The 20,845-nt window shown below is 46.7% G+C and overlaps 1 protein-coding gene and 1 long non-coding RNA gene across 4 annotated transcripts in view; one reads left to right on the top strand and one right to left on the bottom strand.

The window, feature by feature from the left end:
- LOC146433696 (uncharacterized) overlaps nt 1–19,393 on the top strand; it is a 37,848-nt gene extending 18,455 nt beyond the window's left edge. The window contains exon 3 of the long non-coding RNA XR_014853684.1: nt 272–19,393. This is a non-coding gene — a long non-coding RNA (uncharacterized LOC146433696). The remainder of the gene's footprint in view (nt 1–271) is intronic.
- LRP8 (LDL receptor related protein 8) overlaps nt 1–20,845 on the bottom strand; it is a 173,091-nt gene that overhangs the window by 7,256 nt on the left and 144,990 nt on the right. For 2 of the 3 annotated variants that reach the window (XM_085067566.1, XM_085067568.1), the window contains 10 exons: nt 17,233–17,595; nt 10,865–10,987; nt 10,393–10,515; nt 7,414–7,533; nt 7,159–7,284; nt 6,278–6,449; nt 3,716–3,943; nt 3,019–3,137; nt 1,462–1,601; nt 151–292 (listed from right to left, as the gene is read on the bottom strand). In XM_085067566.1, coding sequence (XP_084923692.1) covers nt 151–292; nt 1,462–1,601; nt 3,019–3,137; nt 3,716–3,943; nt 6,278–6,449; nt 7,159–7,284; nt 7,414–7,533; nt 10,393–10,515; nt 10,865–10,987; nt 17,233–17,595 — 1,656 coding nt within the window. The remainder of the gene's footprint in view (nt 1–150; nt 293–1,461; nt 1,602–3,018; nt 3,138–3,715; nt 3,944–6,277; nt 6,450–7,158; nt 7,285–7,413; nt 7,534–10,392; nt 10,516–10,864; nt 10,988–17,232; nt 17,596–20,845) is intronic. The other variant, XM_085067567.1, reaches the window with a different exon arrangement.

Below are 20,845 nucleotides of genomic sequence, written 5' to 3'. Positions count from 1 at the left end.
TTAATTATGCAGGAACTTCAAACATTAAGCATTGATTTCCCATTATTACCTGTGTATTCTTTCTCATCAAGAACCATCAGGGAGCATTTCATTTGCCAGCTCAAATAAACCTGATTCAGGGCCATGACACCCTGAGGACAGGGTGCTTACCTTTGGGCTGCTTTAATTCATGAAACACCACGATGTCATGAGGGTTATTGAGATTCTCTGCCAGAATGGAGATGTCCAAGCCATTGAGCCTGTTTGCACTGAAGATTGCTTCATTCTCCAGGTCAGTCCAGAACACTCTGTCCTACAGGAAAAGCACAGGATTCCTGACCTGGCCTGCTCAAATCCTGTTCGAGTTGGATTCAACTGCAGCAGTCTCAAAGTCAATGCACCATGTTCCTACCTTGGGGCACCTTCAGTTCATGCTACTGCTGCCTGCAGCTTTTTTCTTTCTTTCTATTTTGGGCAATGTTCAAAAGTCCAGTACTCCTGCAAGTTTTCAAAGTGCTATGTAATTCTGAGTAGCTCTGAGACTGAGGTGAGGGAGCAGAAATTAGGTAAGGTACAGACAAGTTGCATCTGTGTTGTTTCTGAACTGTTTTTTTCTTTGTGAGCTGGGGCCGAACATGAGCAAAGGGCCATACTCCATACTAGAAACATTTGTTATCTCTGCTGATTTTTTCCTCCTTTTTAAAGATAAGATATGCATAAAACAGGTATCTATGAAGAGGCCAGTGCCTAGAACACACCTAGAAGCTGAGCACCTACTTCTCTGTTTTATTACTATCTTTTGCATGGCACACTATGATTGAAGATACAAAATTCCTGGTGAAAGAGATACCCAGGAATTGCAGTTATCAAACAGTATTTAGTTGCTTGGTCATCTGTGTGTACTGTTGCCTTTCTGTAAGGGAAACCACCCTGCTGGACAAGGGCAGCTGAGCAAAAGCAAAAGGGTTGTCTGTTATTCTATCCAGCCATTCAGACCAGGAAGGATGGGGAGAGTTGAAATAACCTAAGAGATCCTTCAAAATGCTGCTGATGGGGTAACACTAAAGAGCAGCAATGCTTTGGAGAAACCCATGCCCAAAGTTAGATGTCCAGATGTCACACATATTTTATAAGAGGAATAAGGGACTTAAGAAAGAGGGCTTTCCTGAGCCAAAAGCCAACTGGACCTTTCTCTGCTCTAACTGACCTACAGTGAGTGCCAAAGTTGAAGCCTTTGTTCCCCTGATCATTCAATGCACTGGTGCTGCATTAGGTAAAAGCATGAGATAACACATTGCTCTTGATTAAGGGCTTAAAAAACCAATTTCCCTGCTGAACCCACACCAGGTTAATCGGTTTCTATAGCAGCGACTGCCCTCACTGAGCTCTCTGTGCTGTGCAAAAGGCAGAGCTTTTAATCAAGAAGAGCTCTGAAACCTCTTACAGGCTCCAGTCTGTTCTGCATCCGTTTTCCACTCTTACCTCAAACACTGCCAAGCCAAAAGGATGGCTCAGATCATCCACAGAGGAGATCAGAACTTTTCTGTTGCTGCCATTGAAATCAATGCAGGACAGTGAATGCAATTTGGAGTCTACCCAGTAGAGACGCTGATTCAGCAAATCTGGAAAGTAAAACACAATGAAGCAAAATTACACACAGCTCTTGCAACTCTTTTGCTCTTGCCCAGCATGTTTTTCCTGCTGGCAGCATGACTAATCTCTTTATTATTGGGCCTCTTTTTTTTTTTTAACACTAGTTCTGATTTTGAATCTGTGCCCAGATATGCTGGGATAAGACCCTATAAATAAGATTAAAAAGGAGGAACATTCTGCTGTGTGTGTGTGGGGAATGCCTGACTGACAGCCTTGTACAATGAGGTTCTTTTGTTACGAGGAGCAGCAGGGCTGCAGGAGTTTGGGCTTCCCAGATTCCCTCCATCAGTGCCCGAGTGGGAAGCTTCATCCCTCCCAAGGTTGTTCAGGCCTTGGCCTCTTGCTGGAGAGCGACTACTGAGATTCCAATGAAACACCTCTCTAAAGGAGCTGTGAAATTCACACATTTTCAGTGAAGAAGAATTCTGGGTCCAGAAATCCTTCGTATGCTGCAGGCTGGGGGAATCTGCTGCTGGGGACACTCCTACCACAGCCAGACAGATTTTGGGGAGGGGGCAGGTTAGAGTGGGAGGAAAGGATCCAGTGTTATTTGGAATGCTAAGCTGTATTTCTCTTTCTGAAGCAAATTCTCTCATTTTGGATGAGATTCACTGAACAGAATGCAAGTGGATGAGAGCCAACGAAACAAGTTATATAATTAAACAAGTCATTAATTAATTTCTTAATTACTAAATGATAACATTATTTGTTCACTGCAGTAGCACTTCAGCAGTGTGTAGTGGCAGCAGCATTTCCTCCTACATCCTTGCCACAGCCAGAATTTTCAAAGCCAAGCAGAGAACCTCACATCTGCCTGGTGTTAAACACACACAGCTCCATCTCCAGAGCAGGATGTTCCCTGCTGCTCCATAAAACCTCCTTTCCACCCCCACAGCTTGGTGTGGCAGTGAGAACCCCCACAGCCCTCTGATGGGTTCCATTGGCCCTGAGCAGCTGGGCAGGCAGGGAATGGTGACAGGGAATGGGTTCTGTAGGCCCTGTCCCTTTCCCTGATACAGTGTGCATTCATCAGTCCAGTGCAGGATCCTGACACTGCTCCTGAGACAGGCCCTGTACAGAGACAACACCAAGCATTCTGATGCTTTCTGGACTTCCAAAGGCTTGTCACAGCTCTGCATCCTCTCCCTTAGGGCACAGTGACAAGCAACTCAAGGCTCCTGCAGTATGAGGTTCTGACTGCAGCAAAACTTCCTCCTTGTGCTATTGAAATAATGGAACTGATGTTTGTGAGTAGTAATGACAGAGCAGTTTAGGATTTGTGTGTGCAGGTGCCTTAGCACATTTACTATTTTGTTTCCTGCTCAATAATAAAACCAGCTCTCCTTCAGCCCCAGTGGATGCTGTAGCTCTGACCTGGGCACTTACCAAGTGTGATGCCATTTGGCCACTCGATGTTGTCGGTGACCAGCACCTGCCGCCCCACGCCGTTCAGACCAGCCTTTTCAATCTTGGCTTTGTCTCCCCAGTCAGACCAATACATGAACCTGAGAGAGGCAGAGGTAAGAAAACAGTAACCTGGACTCCAGTTAAGAAACCTGCACTGCTGATTGCAGTGGTGGTGGTAGGAGGTGCCCTAAGGTTCTCTCTGTATTATAGCAAAGCCCTCAGCCACTTCAGTTAATTCCAGTATGCATCTGAAGCCACATGCAGTTCTCCCACTGAGTAATCTGCCACAAAACTTGCACGAGAATGCAAAATCTCACCCTAGTAACTAACCCCTGCAAACTATCCTGCTGTGTCTGTTAGGCACCTGGCATTCACTCATCCAAACAGCCCAAACCCAACTCAGACAGACTTCATTTCCCAGCACAACCTCTGTGCTGGGGCCAGCTCAGGCCAATTGAACACATAAACCATGGCCATGAATTTCAGAATTGTCTTTAATAGCAGGGACCTTGCCAAGGGTTAGTTCAACCATCTCCACAGTCCCATTGTAGGGTATATCTTAAAGGGCATCTGAAGTCTTAGTGGGATGAAAACTACCCCCAGGTTTGTCAGAGGGGCAGAAATACAACTGGAACGTCTCTGTTGGCAAAGGGGTGTTTGTGGTGTTGACACCTACTTCTGTGTGGGATCCACAGCGATGGCTCTGGGCTCACTGAGGTCACTGTTGAAAAGTGTCCTCCTTCTGCTTCCATCTGCAGTGGCCACTGAGATGGTCTTGTTTCCAGAGTCTGTCCAGTAGATGTTCTTATGCACCCAGTCAATGGCCAGTCCCTCGGGGGAGTTGAGCTGGCTGTCGATCAGGATCACCTGCTCGGCCGTGTCACTCGCTTTGTCGATGTAGGCGCTGCAGGGACAGGAGGGTCACAGGGCTCACCACACACAGCTCCCACAGGCTGTGCCCCATGGGCAGCGTGGCTGACACAGCAACCCTTATGGTGCTCCCTACAATCTTCTGCTTTCTCCTACAGCCTCTTATTTCCCACTTCCTGTACAGCAGGATTTCCACAGCAGGGAACTGTCATTTCATTGTTCTACCTGCTTCCTGCTATAACTGCACAATTCAGGAAAACATTTGACTTCAGGCTTGTTAACTTCCACAGCATTGATTCATGAGATTTATGAACATTAAGAATATAATCTCCAAGGCTCTGCTGAACAGAGTTGAATTTAGCATGCAATAAATGTGCTTAAATGTACTGCAGAATTAGGAGCTATATAGCTAATTATGATTCATCAAAGGAATTCATGAAGCTGCATTAATTTGGCAAGTGATTTCACTAGATACAAAGAAAATGTTCACTAAATATTAGTGGCAGCCTCAAAATCTTTCAAAACGATAATGAAAGGCAGCAGACTCCACATGGATGTTTCATAAATAACTGAAATGTTGCTCCTACAACCACACAGGCTGATTCTACTCTCAGTATCAGTGCTGCTGAGTGAATTGAGATCGAGTTATTCTGAGTTTGCATCAATGTTTGTAAAAGCTTAGTCTGGCTCTTAGAATAACAGTACACCTTAAAACAGTTATAAAACAGCAGGAAGTTTCTGCCCCCCACCCCAAACATTTGAAATCGTAGGATGCTTCACATCCTCTGTTTGCTACCCATCCTGCCTTTGCTCATGGAATGAGAAGATGAATTGTATGGGAGCTGAGCTCTCCAGTATCAGATTAGAGCCTTGAAACTGAAATGTCTAAACCCAGAAATTGCTGGCAGTTTTACAGTCTGCAATCAGGGCTGGAATGTCCACGCAGACTCAGCCTGGATGACCAGCACGCTGCTGCATCTTCACTACAAGAATGGTTTGGGTTTGTCTCTGACCCCAGCACCAAAGGAATGGTACATTTGTGCTCTATGGGCATCCAGCTGTGCTCCCAAGATTCCAGGATTTCAGTGTGACAAGCACCACGTGCTCTAAGTGCACTCTCCAGGCCAGTGGAACAGTTGTGTTCCATGCTTCCTGCCTGTGCCTGCACAAGAGGGAAAGCCAAGAGGCTCCCAGGGCTTCCACAATGGAGGGGCTCAAGGTGACATTTCAATTCTCCCAGGAACTTAATATTGTAAAAGTTCTGACACCCCAAAGGGGACATCACCTCAACAGGACAGGATCTGGAAAGGCAAGTGAGATGAGCATCATGAAAGATGGGATCTCTTGCCAGCAATTACGTTCTGTACCACAGTTTCCACTTTGCAATAGCCGCTTAACCACAGACTGCTTGTTCCCAGGCCTCCCAGCATCCCAGGGCATTTGCTCTTGGAGAGCTGCAGGAGCAGTGTCTTGGATAATTCTCTGTGAATGAACTCAGCCCTTGCCCAGACAGACTCAGTGAGAGCTGACAGCTTTCTTCTGAACCGTCCTCCCACTTTCAGAGCCCCACAGGGCCCTCAGGATACCTGCCCAGCTACTAGCGGTCAGTACCCAGCACAGCCTGGGCAGATATCCCTGCCAGTGGCACGGGAGCTACCAGAGCCTGCAGAAACCCTGGCCTGGCTCCCATGTGCTGACACCAATCAGCCTGTGTCTGATCATTAGCTAAAATCCAGAGCAAACTACTGCAGAAGCTGCAATAGCTGTGCAAATCAGAATATACACGGGGGATTTTCAGCACATAAATTAAATGCTTTTTTGGCCAAGCACACTCAAGCCCCGCACATAATAACTGTGATGGATGCCATAAAAACAGCTGAAGGAGGAGTGAGAATGAGAGTTACAGAAAATGTACTGTGGTCAGGTGCTGTGAATTTAAATCCAGTCTATTAGAGGCTACAGTGGGCAGCAGCTTGTATCTGTGTTGCTGCCTCCTTTGTGCTTTCAGATGCCAGGTCCTTTGTGACTTCCCATGCAATCCTCACAATATGGCAGCAGCCTCAGCCCTGCTTTGCAGTGTCCATGGTTCAGTAAACAAGAGCCTACATTTAACTGCATGTACAGCAGGATCTGGCATTGATGAAAAGCCACCCTGTATTATCAAAGAGATAACTGCACAAGTTCCTGATGCTTTTATCAATTCCTAAAGAAGATTACCAAGTCTGGGCCACAACAGGTAATCCTGTCAAGGCAGAAAAGCCTTCAGGTGCCTTGTTACCCTGCATTGTTCTCTGGATTGCTTTAGGAGGTACAGATGGAATGCAGCTTTGGGAAGGGACCAACACACACATCCTCTCTTGCCCCTTACCTGTAGATTTTTCGGTAGAACAAGTCACACCAATATATTCTGTTTGTTGACACCTCCACATCCAGCGCTACGACGTTCTTCAGCATGGGAATGATGCGGGAATAATCCCTTTTTACCAGGTCTATCTTACGGACCTCATGGCGATTGGTGAAGATCAGGTATGGGCTCTTGCCTACCACAGAAAATCAGCACATTTGTTACGTCAGCAGCTGTCCCAAGGGCTGGATTCAGCTTTCATTTCTCAAACAGCAGTGAAACTATCAGTCACTGATAGCTGTGTTTGTACAGAAGCTTTACCACACTGAAAGCAAGTGGAAACTTGCTCCAGAGGCAGGGCTGTCACACACAGGCCTCTGATCCCTGGACACATGCTGGCTCTTGGACTGCCTGTTCTGCTAAGCCACAAGTAAAACTCCAGGGAATGTCCTCACCTTCAATTTCCCATTTCAGTGCAAAATCCTGGGCCAGATTTTGGTGACTTACAGCTGGGCAGGGGGAGGGGTGGCTAAGCTACTCTGCTTTAATCGGGATGTTTTCTTTCTTTCAATACTACCGCCACTAAATGTTTTTGCTGCACTGTTTTCAATAACACCTGTCAAGAGACTTTCTTTTCTAGTTTCAGCTTCAAAAAGCCAAGTAGTGACTGCAATCTTGCTCTGTACACTGTTAAAATATTCTGATCTGCATGATCAGTAGTTCTTGCCTAGAGACGCATCTGCTCACGCTGCAGCAGTTCTGTGCTGCTCGCAGTGAAATGTCTTTGCTTGCTTTGCAGGTTTCCTTTTGTTTCCATTCCCCTGCCTCAGCCCTGCGAGCATGTTTTCTTATCGGAGTTGTGCTGTTGAGCAAGCAGAGCTTTAGTGCCTGTGGCATCATCTTACCTACAGCTTTGCAGTTCTTGGACAGGGTGTCCATCTCGTATCCTTCGTAGCACTCACATTTGTAGTCTCCCTTGTAATTAATGCAGATCTGGCTACAAGCGTCTGGATTCTCACATTCATCTATGTCTGAAAGGAGTGTTTGAAACCCATCAATAACTTGAAATCAAACCATCTGTGATGGAGCAATGCTCAAGTGAATATAATCACGTCTCTCTATGGTGAAACACAAGGGACTGCTGTTTGCATGTCAATTACCTCCACACGTTTTTTTATCCAGAAGCTTGTATCCAGGCGGGCATTCGCACTCATAACCAATCTTCAAGTCCTTGCATATGTGTGAGCAGCCACCGTTGTTTGTAGAGCATTCATTAACACCTGCAGGGGATACACAGATCACCTATGACAAATGGGGGCTTTAAATTGTGAGACTGAATAAAATTAAGAGGTTTCCTCAGAAATTTTCCCATTTCTATCGGTTTTGGTACTGGCCCTATAGAGCACAAGTGCCTTCAAGGATAGGAAGCCTCCACTGTATCACTTTCTTGCTCTTTATTATTCCAAACCATTGCTGTGGGATCGTTTGGACTCAAAGCTAGTGGCTAAATGAATAGGGAGCCCTGGGGATACTGCGCATGGGAGTCTCTGCATCCCATCCCATCAGAGAGCTGCTGCTGTGAGCTGTTCTGCCACATGTGAGAAACTTCCAAGGGACCTAAGGGCTCTCTCCAGGATACTCCTCCTTCCCCATGTGCTGGTTCATGTTGACTTTTCTGAACAGTCTCTCTGAGCTTTAATAATTCATGCTGGGGGACTCTCATCTCCCACGGGCCAGCTATTTTGAAATACTGTACTATTTTCCCATCTAGCTCCAAGGAATGATCTATGTGAAAAATTCCAGAAAACACCAAAGTGCAGTCTGTCAGAGATACTCCATTAGCACTGAGATACAGTCCTCCCACATGCACGTCCCCCACAACAGTCTTTGCTGGCAGCCCCCAGCAGCCCAAGTGTGCAATTTATGAAGCAACAGCCCCCATCCTCTCCTGGGGCCTTTTCTAATCCAAGGCCACCTCTCTGATCCTGCTCTCAAATGTTGAAATGAAAAACAGAATAAATGGATCCTTCTAAGCAGAACTGAATGAGAGTTTGGGGAAAGCTGGTTTCCTGTCAGAGAAAACATTTCTTCTTGTTGTAGCTGACCTACAAAAGGTGAAGAGAAAGTTGTCTCCTTAAGGAAGATTGCTGAACACGAGCTGTGGGATTTCAGGGATAGTGGACTCACCAGAACAAGGAAAACTAATTTTCTCCAATCTATAATACAATTTAAAGGCAAATTTTTCATTTATCTTTTACTTCTTGTTCCTTGCACACTGCAGGTGAGCAGCACAGCAGAGCCATTAAACCATTACTCTTGGAAGAAAATGGAAACAATACAACCTAATTAAGTCAGTAAGACTGGGAAAATACCATGCCAGAAGGAATCTGTCTCAGCTCTGGGATGCTTTTACCTTCCTAGCAGGTACATATATAGGTGTCAATACATAATTAATAGAGCAAGTTCACCAGGCTCTGAGAAGGTGTCCCCAGCCCCACTGTGTGTTGTCACTGTTCAATGACATTTATGGACAGAAATCTCATATTCCTACACTTGCATGGGGCTATAGCAAATTGGGTCATAAACATGCAAAACTGCACTCTGCAAAATACTACGAAGGCTGCTTTGATTAACGGACAAACTCTCACTCAGATAATTCCCATGGTTTCAGAAGTGGTTTGTGGAATGGATTTAGGGGCTGTAAATCAAGTGCTGGTTCACTTGCTACACTTCTCAAGAGGAGCTGAGGAGGAGCCTGGCACAGCCAGGCAGCAGGAGCCTGGGCAGCTGCTGCTCTTCACCAAACTTCAGCAGTATATTCCCTGTGTGACTAAAACAGCCAAGTGTTGTCCTGTCTTCTGCAGTGCTTTTTTTTGGGGACTCTCAGAGGGCACTGCAGAATTGAGCACAGCTAAACAGGCACACTGAGCTGGGGGGTGTGTCCTGCACCTCTGCCTCCTGTGGGGATAACTGTGTGTGTGCATTACAGTCACAGCAACCCACAGCACTGCACCCTTCAAGAAACACCTTCCCCTGGGACCTCTTCTCTGCTTCCCAACTCAAACAGCACCCCATTGTCAGCCCAGGGCTGCGCCAGTCATGGCACCACACCCACTCGGTTGAGCACCAAGCCTAGCTAGCTGTGCCACTGCCCAGTCTCCTATGACAAACTGGACTGCCAGCTTTTTGGGAGACTTCCACAGACAGACAACTGCAACAGCCACTTAGAGAAACAGGGAGATGTGGATTAGTGGAAGAAAGCAAGGGCACACTGGAAGCATGAGGTAAGAGCATCCTCACTAGGCATGCACACACATTTCCTTGTCTACAGGAACAGGAGAGTGACAGTTCTTCCTGAACAAGAGTTATTAAAGGGGCAGCCACTGAGCTCCATGATGTCATGGAAAGAGATGCCTGTTGGAGACATCTCTGCACAGGGGAAAACAACAAATGTGTTTGAGTAATGCTGCAGACTGGGGCTGGTGCCCACAATGTCTGGTGGGAAAGGCAAGAGAGGGACTGCCCTGTGGAGAGGGGGCACAGCTCTGTGGCCTGAGCTCTGTTCTGCTGGCTCTGCCAGCCCTGACTCTCCTGGCATTCCCACAGCCCAAAGCTGGCAGGACGCTGCAGAGAGCAACCTGCTGTCATTGCTGTGGGAAGCAGCAACAACTTGTACAACCCAGAGATGGCTGAAGTCATCTCTCAGGGATTGCTGCCTCTCTACATGCTTTCACCTTCAAAGCATGTTCCCAATGCCATATTTTTAAGGTACTATCACCATCTTAGAATTCAAAGATAATTTAGGCAATGAGGCTAAATAAACTGGTCTGTGCTGTGGAGGACACTAGTATTTGGGGAGAAGGGGAATTCCTCAGTCCTAGTCCCATGCTCAGTTCATACATCCCTCCAAGAATAAAAACTGAGTGGAGAAGGGCACAGTTCAAACTTACAGATGATCGGACTAGGCTACTAATTATATTCATATGAAGGGTGATGAGAGAATAAAGGCAAGGAAAGAAGAGCAGAGTGAGAAATAGCATTAGCAGCTACATGTGGTTACACTCAAAGCTGTGAGCACCAGATGGAGAAGAGGGGAAGCAGTTACAACAGGAGCAACACGTAGAAGGCAAGTACTGTACCACATTCTTTCAGAGGCTCGTCAGACCAGTCCCTGCAGTCTCTATGTGAATCGCACACTTTGCCTCCGTCAATGCACTCTCCACTCTTACACTGAAACTTGCTGGGACTTTCACATGCTGACTCTGTCATGTTGGGCAAGAGAGGAAAGCAACTAAGTTAGATGAGGCTCATGACAACAAACAGGCTGACATAAAGCTCAGGAGGGCGTCATTAGCAGAAATGGGATGGGATTAAGCAAATGAACAATGAGCCTGAGCCTCATGCAAAGAACTTTTCAAGTCATGCAGTCTGCCTGGTTAGCACAATCATCTCTCCCAAGCAACCCCACTGCCAGAATGGCTTAAAACTGTACAGCAAGCAGCTTGACATGGCCCAGAGGAGCAGCACAGGCCTCTTCCCTCTCCAGAGGCCACACAGCCCTGGCACATCTACCCCACGGAGCACGAGGAGCACAGAGCTGTCTGCACCTACCTTGGACACAGCCGGCCTCGTCGCTGTTGTCAGGACAGTCGTGCACCTTGTCACACTGCTTTGCTCCATGGATACAGGTCCCATCGCCACACTGGAATTCATCTGGCTGGCAGGTCACCAGAGCTTTAAGAGACAGCACATTCAAACATCAGCCACACAGAACTCAGTGATTTCTGTGCTACCTTTTAGCCATGTCCCTCTGACACTGCTGGGGTTGCACTTTCTGTCAGCAAATGTCAATCTTGGCTGCTTCCACCAAAGCAACAGAGGCAGCAGCTGTCTCAGCCACTGTTCTCCTGTGCCTCTCTGCTATCCCAGATCACCCTCTGTATCCTTGGGAAAACAGCATCAAAGCCCATATGAACACACCCAGTCAAAACAGACCCAGTGCTGACAGTGAAGCTTCCCATTGAGACAGAACAAAGCAAGCAGGCAGCAAAACTCCAGCAGTGGAGCAGCTTTGGGGGCTGCAGTCTGTGTGAGGCCAGGCTGCTTTCCAACTGGGAGTGTACAGTGACACTCGGTAGGCAAAGGCAACTGCTCCTCAGCTCTCCTTCCTTCAGAAAAAGTTACATTTAACATACATTTCAAAACATGTTCAGGTTAAGGCCCAGGCAAGAGACCTGTAGGGACTCTGCCAAAGCCAGTGTGGTCACAGTAGAGATGAAGGCAGCAGCAAGACATGATCACCAGGTTACCAAATGCCCATGAGCCAACAGCCCACTGGAAGACAGAGGAGTTCCACTGCACTGTGGTGAGGTGTTTCTTGGGGTTTCCAGCCCAAACCACCTCCACAGTGTCAGGCCAGGTTCCACACCTGAAATTTATTTGTCCAGGTCAGATTATTGCAGACTCAAAATAGATCTGATGAACAGCAAAGTTGGGGAAAAATATAAACCAGACAGCTACACTGACTATACTAAAACCAGTCACATTCCTCTCCCCAGCTGAGAGACCTCCCTAGCTGGGACCAGCCCTGTGCTGACACAGGGTACAGGCAGCCTGTGGTTCACTAGCTAAACAGGCTCCTCGTTCCTGGGACATGTTTGCAGTTTTCTTCTGAGTGGCCTGTCAGATCTATTCTTAAAATCCTGTTAAGGCAGTGCACCCTGGAGGGCTCCTGATTCCAGTCTTTCCATCGTGTGATTGTGTCCTGCTATGGTCTGACAGAAAATCACTGCTTCTGAGTAGTGAGGGAAAGCCAGCACTGGTGTTACTACATAGGAGGTGAGAGCTATCTGCAGACTTCCCTGGACAATTTGACAAACTGGTTCTAATACAAAAATTACTACTTTTAGATAACCCAGGAAGAGCTGCAGACATGAAGTGAGCTAGCATCAATACCATAAAGTATCAGTTGCACAAAGACTCCACATTATTGGTGATTGCATCCTGCAGGATGCAGGATCCAGGTTCTTGAGTGCTTCACTGGACTTAGTTCTGGAGCATCTTCAGCCAGCAAAAGGCACCAGAGACAGGAAAAGCCACAACTGCAGGGCTGGTGGGGGAAGGGAGAGATCCTGTCATTAGAAATACCCAGTATTCACATGAGGAAAGTTTGGAAATAGCACTGCTCCTTGGAGAGGAAAGCCATATGCACTATATTCATAAAAAGCTGCAAAGTGAGAAAAAAAATCCCAAGCAATAAGCACAGTTATGGGACCAGCTGTGCTGCCACGTTTCAGCTAATAAACCCAGGCACAGGAATGGGAAACCTCAGTGGGACATCTGGGACAGCAGCTCCAAACAGAGCATGTGGGATCTGCTGCTCTACCAAATGGGGAAAATGAAGGAGAGAAAGAAACAAAGCCATTGTATGGGAGAGTCACAGACCACATGTTTGGAAGTGGCACTGAGAACTCCTGAAGGGAGTCAGAGACACTTCTGCTTAAACTGTTCCTGGCATGTACAGCCACCTGCCTGGGAAGCCCTGACCATGGAGAGACCACCTTCCTCCATAGGAAACTCTGACTTCTGCCAAGCTAAATCTTGGCCACTGCAAGGCTTTTCCTGTTGTCTCACTGAAAATTCCTTTGCCACAGTTACTTCTTATCTTCAGCCGTAACTTGAAAACCAGTTTGCTTCACCTTTTCTGTAGCAACTTCTATGTGTGGAGGAAAGGCAGGAAAGGATGGTCCTCCATTTCTGACTATAAATATTAACCCCTCACAAAAGTGTAACATGTCATTAAAGCCAGTGGGGGTTTTGTCTTTTCTGGAGCAGAAACAGGTCTCCAGTTTATCAAGTAAATCTTCATGACAACAGCTACAGATTTGGAAGGCAGCCGTTATAAAACCTATAATTGTCCGCAATTGTAATCTTCAAAGCTCTTCTAAAAAGCACTCATAGCTAAATGCTAAGAACAGAAAGGTTTCTAGTCCTAAACAAATTAAAATGAAGGAGAATTTTGTAGGAATTGCAAAGACAATGTTGCACAAGCACCACAAGACTAAGGAGAAAATGACAGCACAATTCTTAGCTCAGTTGCTACAGAGACTGCAAAACACAGATGTGGGGCTGTACAGCTCCACTGCACAAAGCTTTGCTTCAAGAAGAGACAGAAGTTTGGAGACCAGGCTGGGTTTCCTGACTCACTTCTCACTCAACCAGAGCTGTGGAAGTTCAGACCTTTGAGGAACAGCCCCTGAGCCTCTTAACAGACACCAGGAAAAGGCAGATAAAGTAACAGCTCTTACTGATCACAAAGGCATTAAAATACATGTATGGCATTTCTATCTTTTGATGCATTTTTCAGGAGAGAGAATTCTATGTTATCCTGAAGCTGAGACACTAACCCATCTCAGCCCCACTGGCAGAGTTGACAGCAGGTTCCCATTAAGGCCATTCCCAAGGCAAAGCAATACCCCAAGAAGAGGGAAGAGCTGTGCTGTTTATTTGCACAAGATGTTCAGAAAATTGCTGTGCTAATTTGAAAGGTTTACATCAGTGAAATCTCAGTAGTTTTACAGCCATCTCCCCTGCAAATCAAATACAAAACAAATTACCAAAGCCCTGCTAAATTAACAGGTGCCCTCAAAGAGACACATTTCCCATTTACAAATCCTAGGCACAAAGCTGCATCGCTCAAACTCAGCAGCTCAAATCTGAGCCTGAGTTTCTGGTTTTTTTTCCTTCCCCCCCAAAAAAAAAATTGCAACATTTGCAAAATGCATCAATCCCATTTTATAGATGGGGAGACAGAAGCAGGACAGAGTGAGGTCAGGTCTCAAGAGATCAGTTTTCTTGCTGTCAGTTGTAAGCATTATTTATTCTCCCTCCTGGATGCCCTAGTACAAGTTGCAAAGGACATTTTAAAATATAACCATTCCAAATTTGGAGACTAATAAATCTAACCTAATGTTCATTTTATAAATATACATATATACATATTTGAATATATATGCTATGGAAAAAACCCCAGCCACCCAATGTTCTCACACAGCTTTCCTGAAATGACTCATTCCCTCCTATTTATTTGCTGTCTCGCTGCCAAAACCTGTTCACCAATTGTCACCCTTCATTTCTGCTCTACTCATTTACCAATCCAGAATGTTTATAACAAATGACGGGTGATGGCCTCATGACTTTTTTCTTAAAGCATTAGTTCCCATCTCTGTTTTATACTGTGCAAAACCCATATGATCCCCATTTGCAAGAGATGTAGTGGTGGAATCTGCAGTTTTAATCAAGTCCAGCCAAGGGGGATGTGTGCCATCCCTGTTGATAAGGGGACAGAGCAGTGCCACACACCTGTAACTCCCTGTGTGCCCCATGACACTGATCTCAAACAGAGAATTTCTGGAGAGGAAAAGAATCATAAAGGTCGCTAAACTCTTCAGTCTAACAGATGAGCAGTGATGCCGAGTTTCCAGAGCTCCCAAATGTCACTTTCTTACTGCAGGCAGGTGCACCCCAGCAACAGCTGCATTTAGGATGGGAAAGTAATATTAATTTTGGCTCTAACCCAGCCAACACATCACCTACATGAGCACTCAGTGCTGCAAGTCCTCTCCTGGTTGCTACCTCAGAGACTCCCATCCATGCAGTGTGAATGGCAGTGGGCTCACACAGGTCTGTGGCACCAGGGTGCAACCAGAACCAGGCACTCCATGTGGAGGAACACTGGGGTAGCTAAAATGTGGGTCTTTGAATCCCACTATCCCACTGTTTCCCAATCCTTCAGTCCCTGGACTGAAGGCAGCAGAACCAGCTCACACACGCTTCTCCTGGGTCAATAAATGGCACATTGTGCCAGACTGAGACTTTCTGGAAACAGACCCTCGTGTGCTTAATCTCTGCTACTCAGAGCCAGAATTGTCTCAAGTCACTTCTGCCACATTTCCCCCTTTCTCCACTGGTTGTCAGCACCGTGCTGTGCTGCAGCGGTGCCCAGCTGTGTCCTCTGCCTCCGGAGCTGCCTCTGGTGCCTCTGGAAGTGCTGCTGGCTGAGGCTGTCTGCAGCTCAGGAAGGCTGGTGGAGCTGTGCTCCTTTCAGGCCTCATGGCTCAGCAGCTGGAGCTCAGCTGGACATTGCTGGTGCTTGTCAGACCAAGGAAAGGAGCTGGGGAACAGTGGGCCCTCTCCCTCAGGAAGGTACATGGGCACAGTCCCATTCCTCTCACCCAGCAGAATGTCAAAGTAAATGGGGCCTGTAAAAGACTGAAAACATTTCAAGTTGAACAACAGGGATTGAAATTTAAGAGGCATTTCATCAGAAAGTGCCATCAGTGAGCAGCTCCCATCTTTCTCCACTTGGCAAAGAAGGGAGCTCACCTTTCCCTCTCCTGAGCTGTCAAAACTCAGACATCCTGTCAGGTTGCTGCCACTGCAATCCTGTGGGACAGAGGTCAGTTCTGCTGCAGTGCCCTGCACCAGACACCAGCTTTTCACCAATGTTTGTAACGTGGCCCTTGCCACTGTCCCCTGATTCAGAGGGGATGCAGGAGCAGGACTCAGGAGGTCTCTGAATGAAAAGAGGCACCAAACCACCCAGGCTGCCCCAGGCAGCAATGCCCATCTCCACCAGATATGCTTCTGCATGGCTTTCCTGAAACAGAGTAAGGAACCAACTTTGTCTCCTGACTCCACAGTCCCCATTACCCTTCAGACCCTGGCAGTACTGCCTGAGTCCCTGCTGCCCAAGAGCTCCATCACCAGCTTTATCACCTTCTTGGAGATGATGAAAAAGACAGCCTACCTAGTCCATCCCTGCTTGAGAGGGGTTGACGGCCTTGTACCCTGCTGTCAAAGCTGCTCTCTTCGTAACAAAACATTTTTGGCTTCTCCTATTCAGCTCTCACCTCTCTTTAAAGAATCCTTGGCTATTTTAAAGGCATAGCAGCTACACCTATGGTAGTGCAAACTGTGGTGTCCAGGATTTACTACATCCTCTTGTTAAAGAAGCCAGTGAATTAACATCTGTTTCTCTCTGCTTGGAAAAGAGTCTAATTACCATCTCCTTGCAGGGCTCTCCCACACAGCTGTTCTGCGCTCACCAGCCTGGACTTGGTGTTGCCATGGGTATGAAAACATGGTGCTGGCTAAAGTGGTAAGTTTTCTTAGATACATTGCAAAAATCTCTGGGTTTGCAGCTCGTTGCTGCCTTCCTCCCCAGAGGTGGCCCAATGTCAGAGCTGCTAAATATAAACAGTTATGTAAATATTTAATTTCAATCTTGTCATTATGAATATTTTAGCAAAACATTTTGCTCTTGTTTTCATCTCTCTCCCTCCTCAGGTAAGTGACCAGCTTGAACAGTTTAGTGGCTAAAAATGGATGAAACATTCAAAATACCACACATACCAACACCAGCATGTTAAATGCATAAAGCCAGCTGAAAAGAAATCCATTATTTATTAGCTCTGTGCCTTTATCAAGCCAAGCTCAAAGTGCATTTCAAACTGGATTCTTCAGAGGTACTTCTCTCGACTGCCTTGTTCAGTATACTCCAACTTCAGAGACAGAAAATGAATTATTTTTTTTCTGCTGATCATATATTCCCTTTAGCATACCAACTTCTAACCTCCAGGCTGTGACCCCACCATGCAGCCTGAGGGCTTTGAACATTTTTCCTATTTTTCATTCCTTGTCTTTCTAGTGAAACAGATCTCTTCTGAGGCACGGTACTATCCAACAGCTCTTATGCCTCCTCTCTGGATTCTCAAGGAAAAAGCACAAAAGGAGTGTGGAATACACCTGACCCTGCTGGGCTGGGCACCCAGCCATGTTGTGTGGGACACAAGTGCTCCTTGTCTGGCACAGCTGCTGCTCAGACATCAAAGATTTGCCTTCAAACACAGCCCACAGCAGCCTCCTGGCCCTTCCACCCACCCCAGAGAGCCCTCAGCTCTGCCCCTGCAGACACTCACGGCAGTCCTGCTCATCAGACTTGTCCTTGCAGTCCTCATCCCCATCGCACTTCCAGTTCAGGTGGATGCATTCGCCATTCCCGCACTGGAACTCGTGTGCTGCACACGTGTTGAGGGCCTTGGCGTCGTATCCACACTTCTCCATGGACTCATCCGACTGATCCTCACAGTCAGGCTGGTTGTCACACACCCACAGCTCCGGGATGCACACACTGTTGTTGCACTGGAACTCGTTGGGGTTGCAGGTCAGAGGGGAGCACTTCCTTTCATCGCTGCCATCCCCGCAGTCATTGTCACCATCACACACAAAGGTGGAGGAGATGCACGACTTGTTACTGCACTGGAACTCGTTGGGAGAACAGGCTTGGGAATAAAAACAAACAGGTGAGCTGGGAGGGCTCCAACCCAGCCCTCATCACTGTACCAGCTTTAGCACATTAGGGATGTCTGAGGGCAAAGGCATTACCTTGGCTACTCCACCCCAAAACATTTCTCTCAATGGCTACTACGTGGCAAGGAGCTGGTGAAGCTGCAGTGTTTCCCAGCTGTGCCACAGGATCCATCCCCTAGGGACCACGGGCAGCCCGGGAGAAGGAGGGGCAGCTGGGCTGTGGGAACTGTGGGTGGGAGAAGCAGGCCCAGCGCTGCCCTGGCACTGAGGTGAGAGCAGCCAGGTGAGCCCCGGGGCTGCAGCAGCAGCACGGAACGGGCGGCAGGCTGCAGGAGAGGCTGGGGCTGTGCTGGCAGCGCCGGGGCTCCGCTTGGCTCCACGCTGACATTAGCAGCTTCCTGACTTTTATAAGCACAGAATCAGGTTTCAGGATTTCACAGTATGCCTGGTTTTGGACATATTAAGTGGGATGTGTAGGGTAAATATTTAGTGAGTCGAGCATCAATTTAGCTGCAATCTGCCAGTAAGGCCCTTTACAACACGCTGAATGCCTTCCCTGAAATCACAACTCAACATTAACATACAAATGAGGCGCTTGTCAGATAGAAGCTGAGTGGAGCACTCTCCTCTGCAAGCCTAATGGACAGCTGAACCAGAGATGCCTGCTCAAATTAAACTTTCAGGTACTCCAACAAAGTGCAGTTTGCAGTCACTTAAATTCCATCAAGGTGTGTGGGAACCAAAACGCTGGCAAAAATTCTCCGAAAGTACTTAGAGGTAGTTACTTACAATGAATTCTGCTTCTGTGGTTTCAGTCATCTACAGGGAAGTTACAGCTTTGATAAATTACATTAAGTATATGCATATAAATTACAAAAAGCTTTTTTTTTTTTTTTTTACATTGCATTTGCGAATCTTCAGAAGCAGAACTACTTACTGCCATATCTGCAGAGCCCCTACACTAAAACCACACAGTTTAGATAGTACCAATCACTGCAGTGCCAGCTGCACCTGGAAAGCAGCAGAATCCCTATAAAGGACCTGTCATATCCCAGCTTTCAGCCCAGTGGGATTCTACTGCAGTATTATGTCTGGTTTATACCTGGGAATAAAGCTGTATTTATCTAGCAATTAAGAATCTGTCCACTTGCACAGATGCTTATTTACATTCTGGCTGGCAAACTTGCTGGGGTCTGTCTGATAACCTAAGCAGCTTCTCATTTTATATCAGAGCATGACTATACATACATATATATACACACACACACACATATATATATACACCTCTCTGCTCCTGCCCTGTGCTCTGTCCCATTTAGTCCCAGGTTTTCCAGACGTTACAGCAGAGCAATCCACCTAATTAGAGGAGAAAGAGGATTGCCTTCCTTGGTGCAATACCACCATACACTGGCCAGGATCCAGGCTCTCTCCAGCAAGGAGAGAAGTTAAAGAGAATCTCAGCTGCCCCACTTGACACCAGTCATGAACTGCAAAAGAGTGAGGTCACTAAAGGAGCTGCTCAGGCTCCTTCTGCACTTGGTAGAGTATTTTAGACACTGAGATGCCCTCAACAGGCACCTGTCCCTTAGAGGAGCCAGAATTTCTCCTCTCCAAACAGAAGGAACTGAGATCAGAGAGCTAATATTAGAAGGTGAATCCTTCTGATAAGGACCTGAAATCCAAGCACAGTCTGGTGGAGAAGCATCGTTAAAAAAACCTCTTTTGCATGGCAGAATTAAGACCATTAAAATGCTCTGGTTTTCACCCAAATTCTACTCTTTTTCTGCATTCAGCAAATTTTTCCACCCTTACCCCACAACTAGAAATAATCTATTAACCCTACTGATCAGTACACAGCTGTGTAACTTAACACTGTTTTCAGAGGAGCCATAATATGGAACTCCATATGGAACATTCCTCCATAAAGTGGAAATTTAAGGTAACAGTTATAATCTTACCAATCTCTTTTAAAATGGTAGTGGGAAAACAGGAATATTTCTAAGGCTATGTACAGCTTCTGTAACAGATAAATGCTGAGAAGAAGAAATTGCTTTTCTGGCATTATTTTGATGAATCACAGAACGGAGGGCAAAATCTTGCATAGTCGTTTGATCCCTAATGTTTGGGCAAGGTTGTAATGATTTGCACACTCCAAATGTGCATAAATTTCCTTTTTACCAACTGTAACGAGCCCCTCTTTTTCCCCTCGTTGTTTTCTGGGTCCCACCTCCACCCCTCCTCCTCTTTGTACGTATTTCCCTTCAGAAATCTGCTGCATTGGCAGATTAGTGACTGATAAACACAGGAGTGGGATACAGACAATGGAAGTTTGCACAAAAGCTCCTCCTCTGCACCTACAAATCCCAGTACAGATATAAAATCACTGATAATCACAGCCAGAAAGGAGAAGCAGTTCAGCTTTGTAACCTCTCATGAGAACTTTCTCAGTGAAGCCTGAGAATTGCTAGCTAGAAAAATTGCATGGTCATGATTATTTTATTTCTTTTTACAAATTAAGTTCAGTGTGATGGCAGCACTAGAGACTACAAGCTCTCTCTCCACAGAACATGCAGCAGTTTGGCTGCTGGTAACTCCCCTGTCCATCCCCACAGTCCTTAGGTGGGGATCAAGCAGTTCCTTCTGGGTCACACCTGCCCCCAGCACAGAACTCCATCCATCCCTCCCGTGTGCTCTGCTGCTGCCATGGGAGGGCAGATAATGCCCCAACACCTCTCCCCCTTCCATCATCCTCCCTGAGAGCTGAAATGCACAGGGGGAGCCAGGGTAGAGCACAGGCTGCAGCTCCCAGCTCAGCGATTGCTCTGGCACTCTCAGGCACTCGGAGCAGAGCTGTCCAGGATCCCTGTGTGTGCCTGGGCAGGAGCCAACCCTGCTGCCAGGGTCCTGTGGCACTGCCTGGTGCCTGAGCCAAGAACCCAGCCAAAAAAGCACTACAAATTATCTTACACAGCACCTGGAGACATGGGCATGGGGAAGCAAAGTCCCAGCGACAGTTTACTTCACATCTCCTTGTGTAAATCTGTCACAGTACCTCGCAATCCCATCACCACCGTATTTCACTGCCTCCAGAGCATTTCAGTAGAAAATGTGCCAATAGTAACTAAATGATCACTGGGGTATTTTTTGACTTGAGCAATTTGTTTGCATTCTCCAAATTTGCTACCTGTCCTATTGTAGGCTGATTTACTCAAGACTAAGGAA

Source organism: Lichenostomus cassidix, chromosome 8 (assembly GCF_008360975.1).
Source record: "Lichenostomus cassidix isolate B80296 chromosome 8, HeHo_3.0, whole genome shotgun sequence".
Classification (NCBI taxonomy): domain Eukaryota; kingdom Metazoa; phylum Chordata; class Aves; order Passeriformes; family Meliphagidae; genus Lichenostomus; species Lichenostomus cassidix.
The sequence above is the reverse complement of the archived record's forward strand: the minus strand, read 5'-3'. Positions and strand labels throughout refer to the sequence as shown.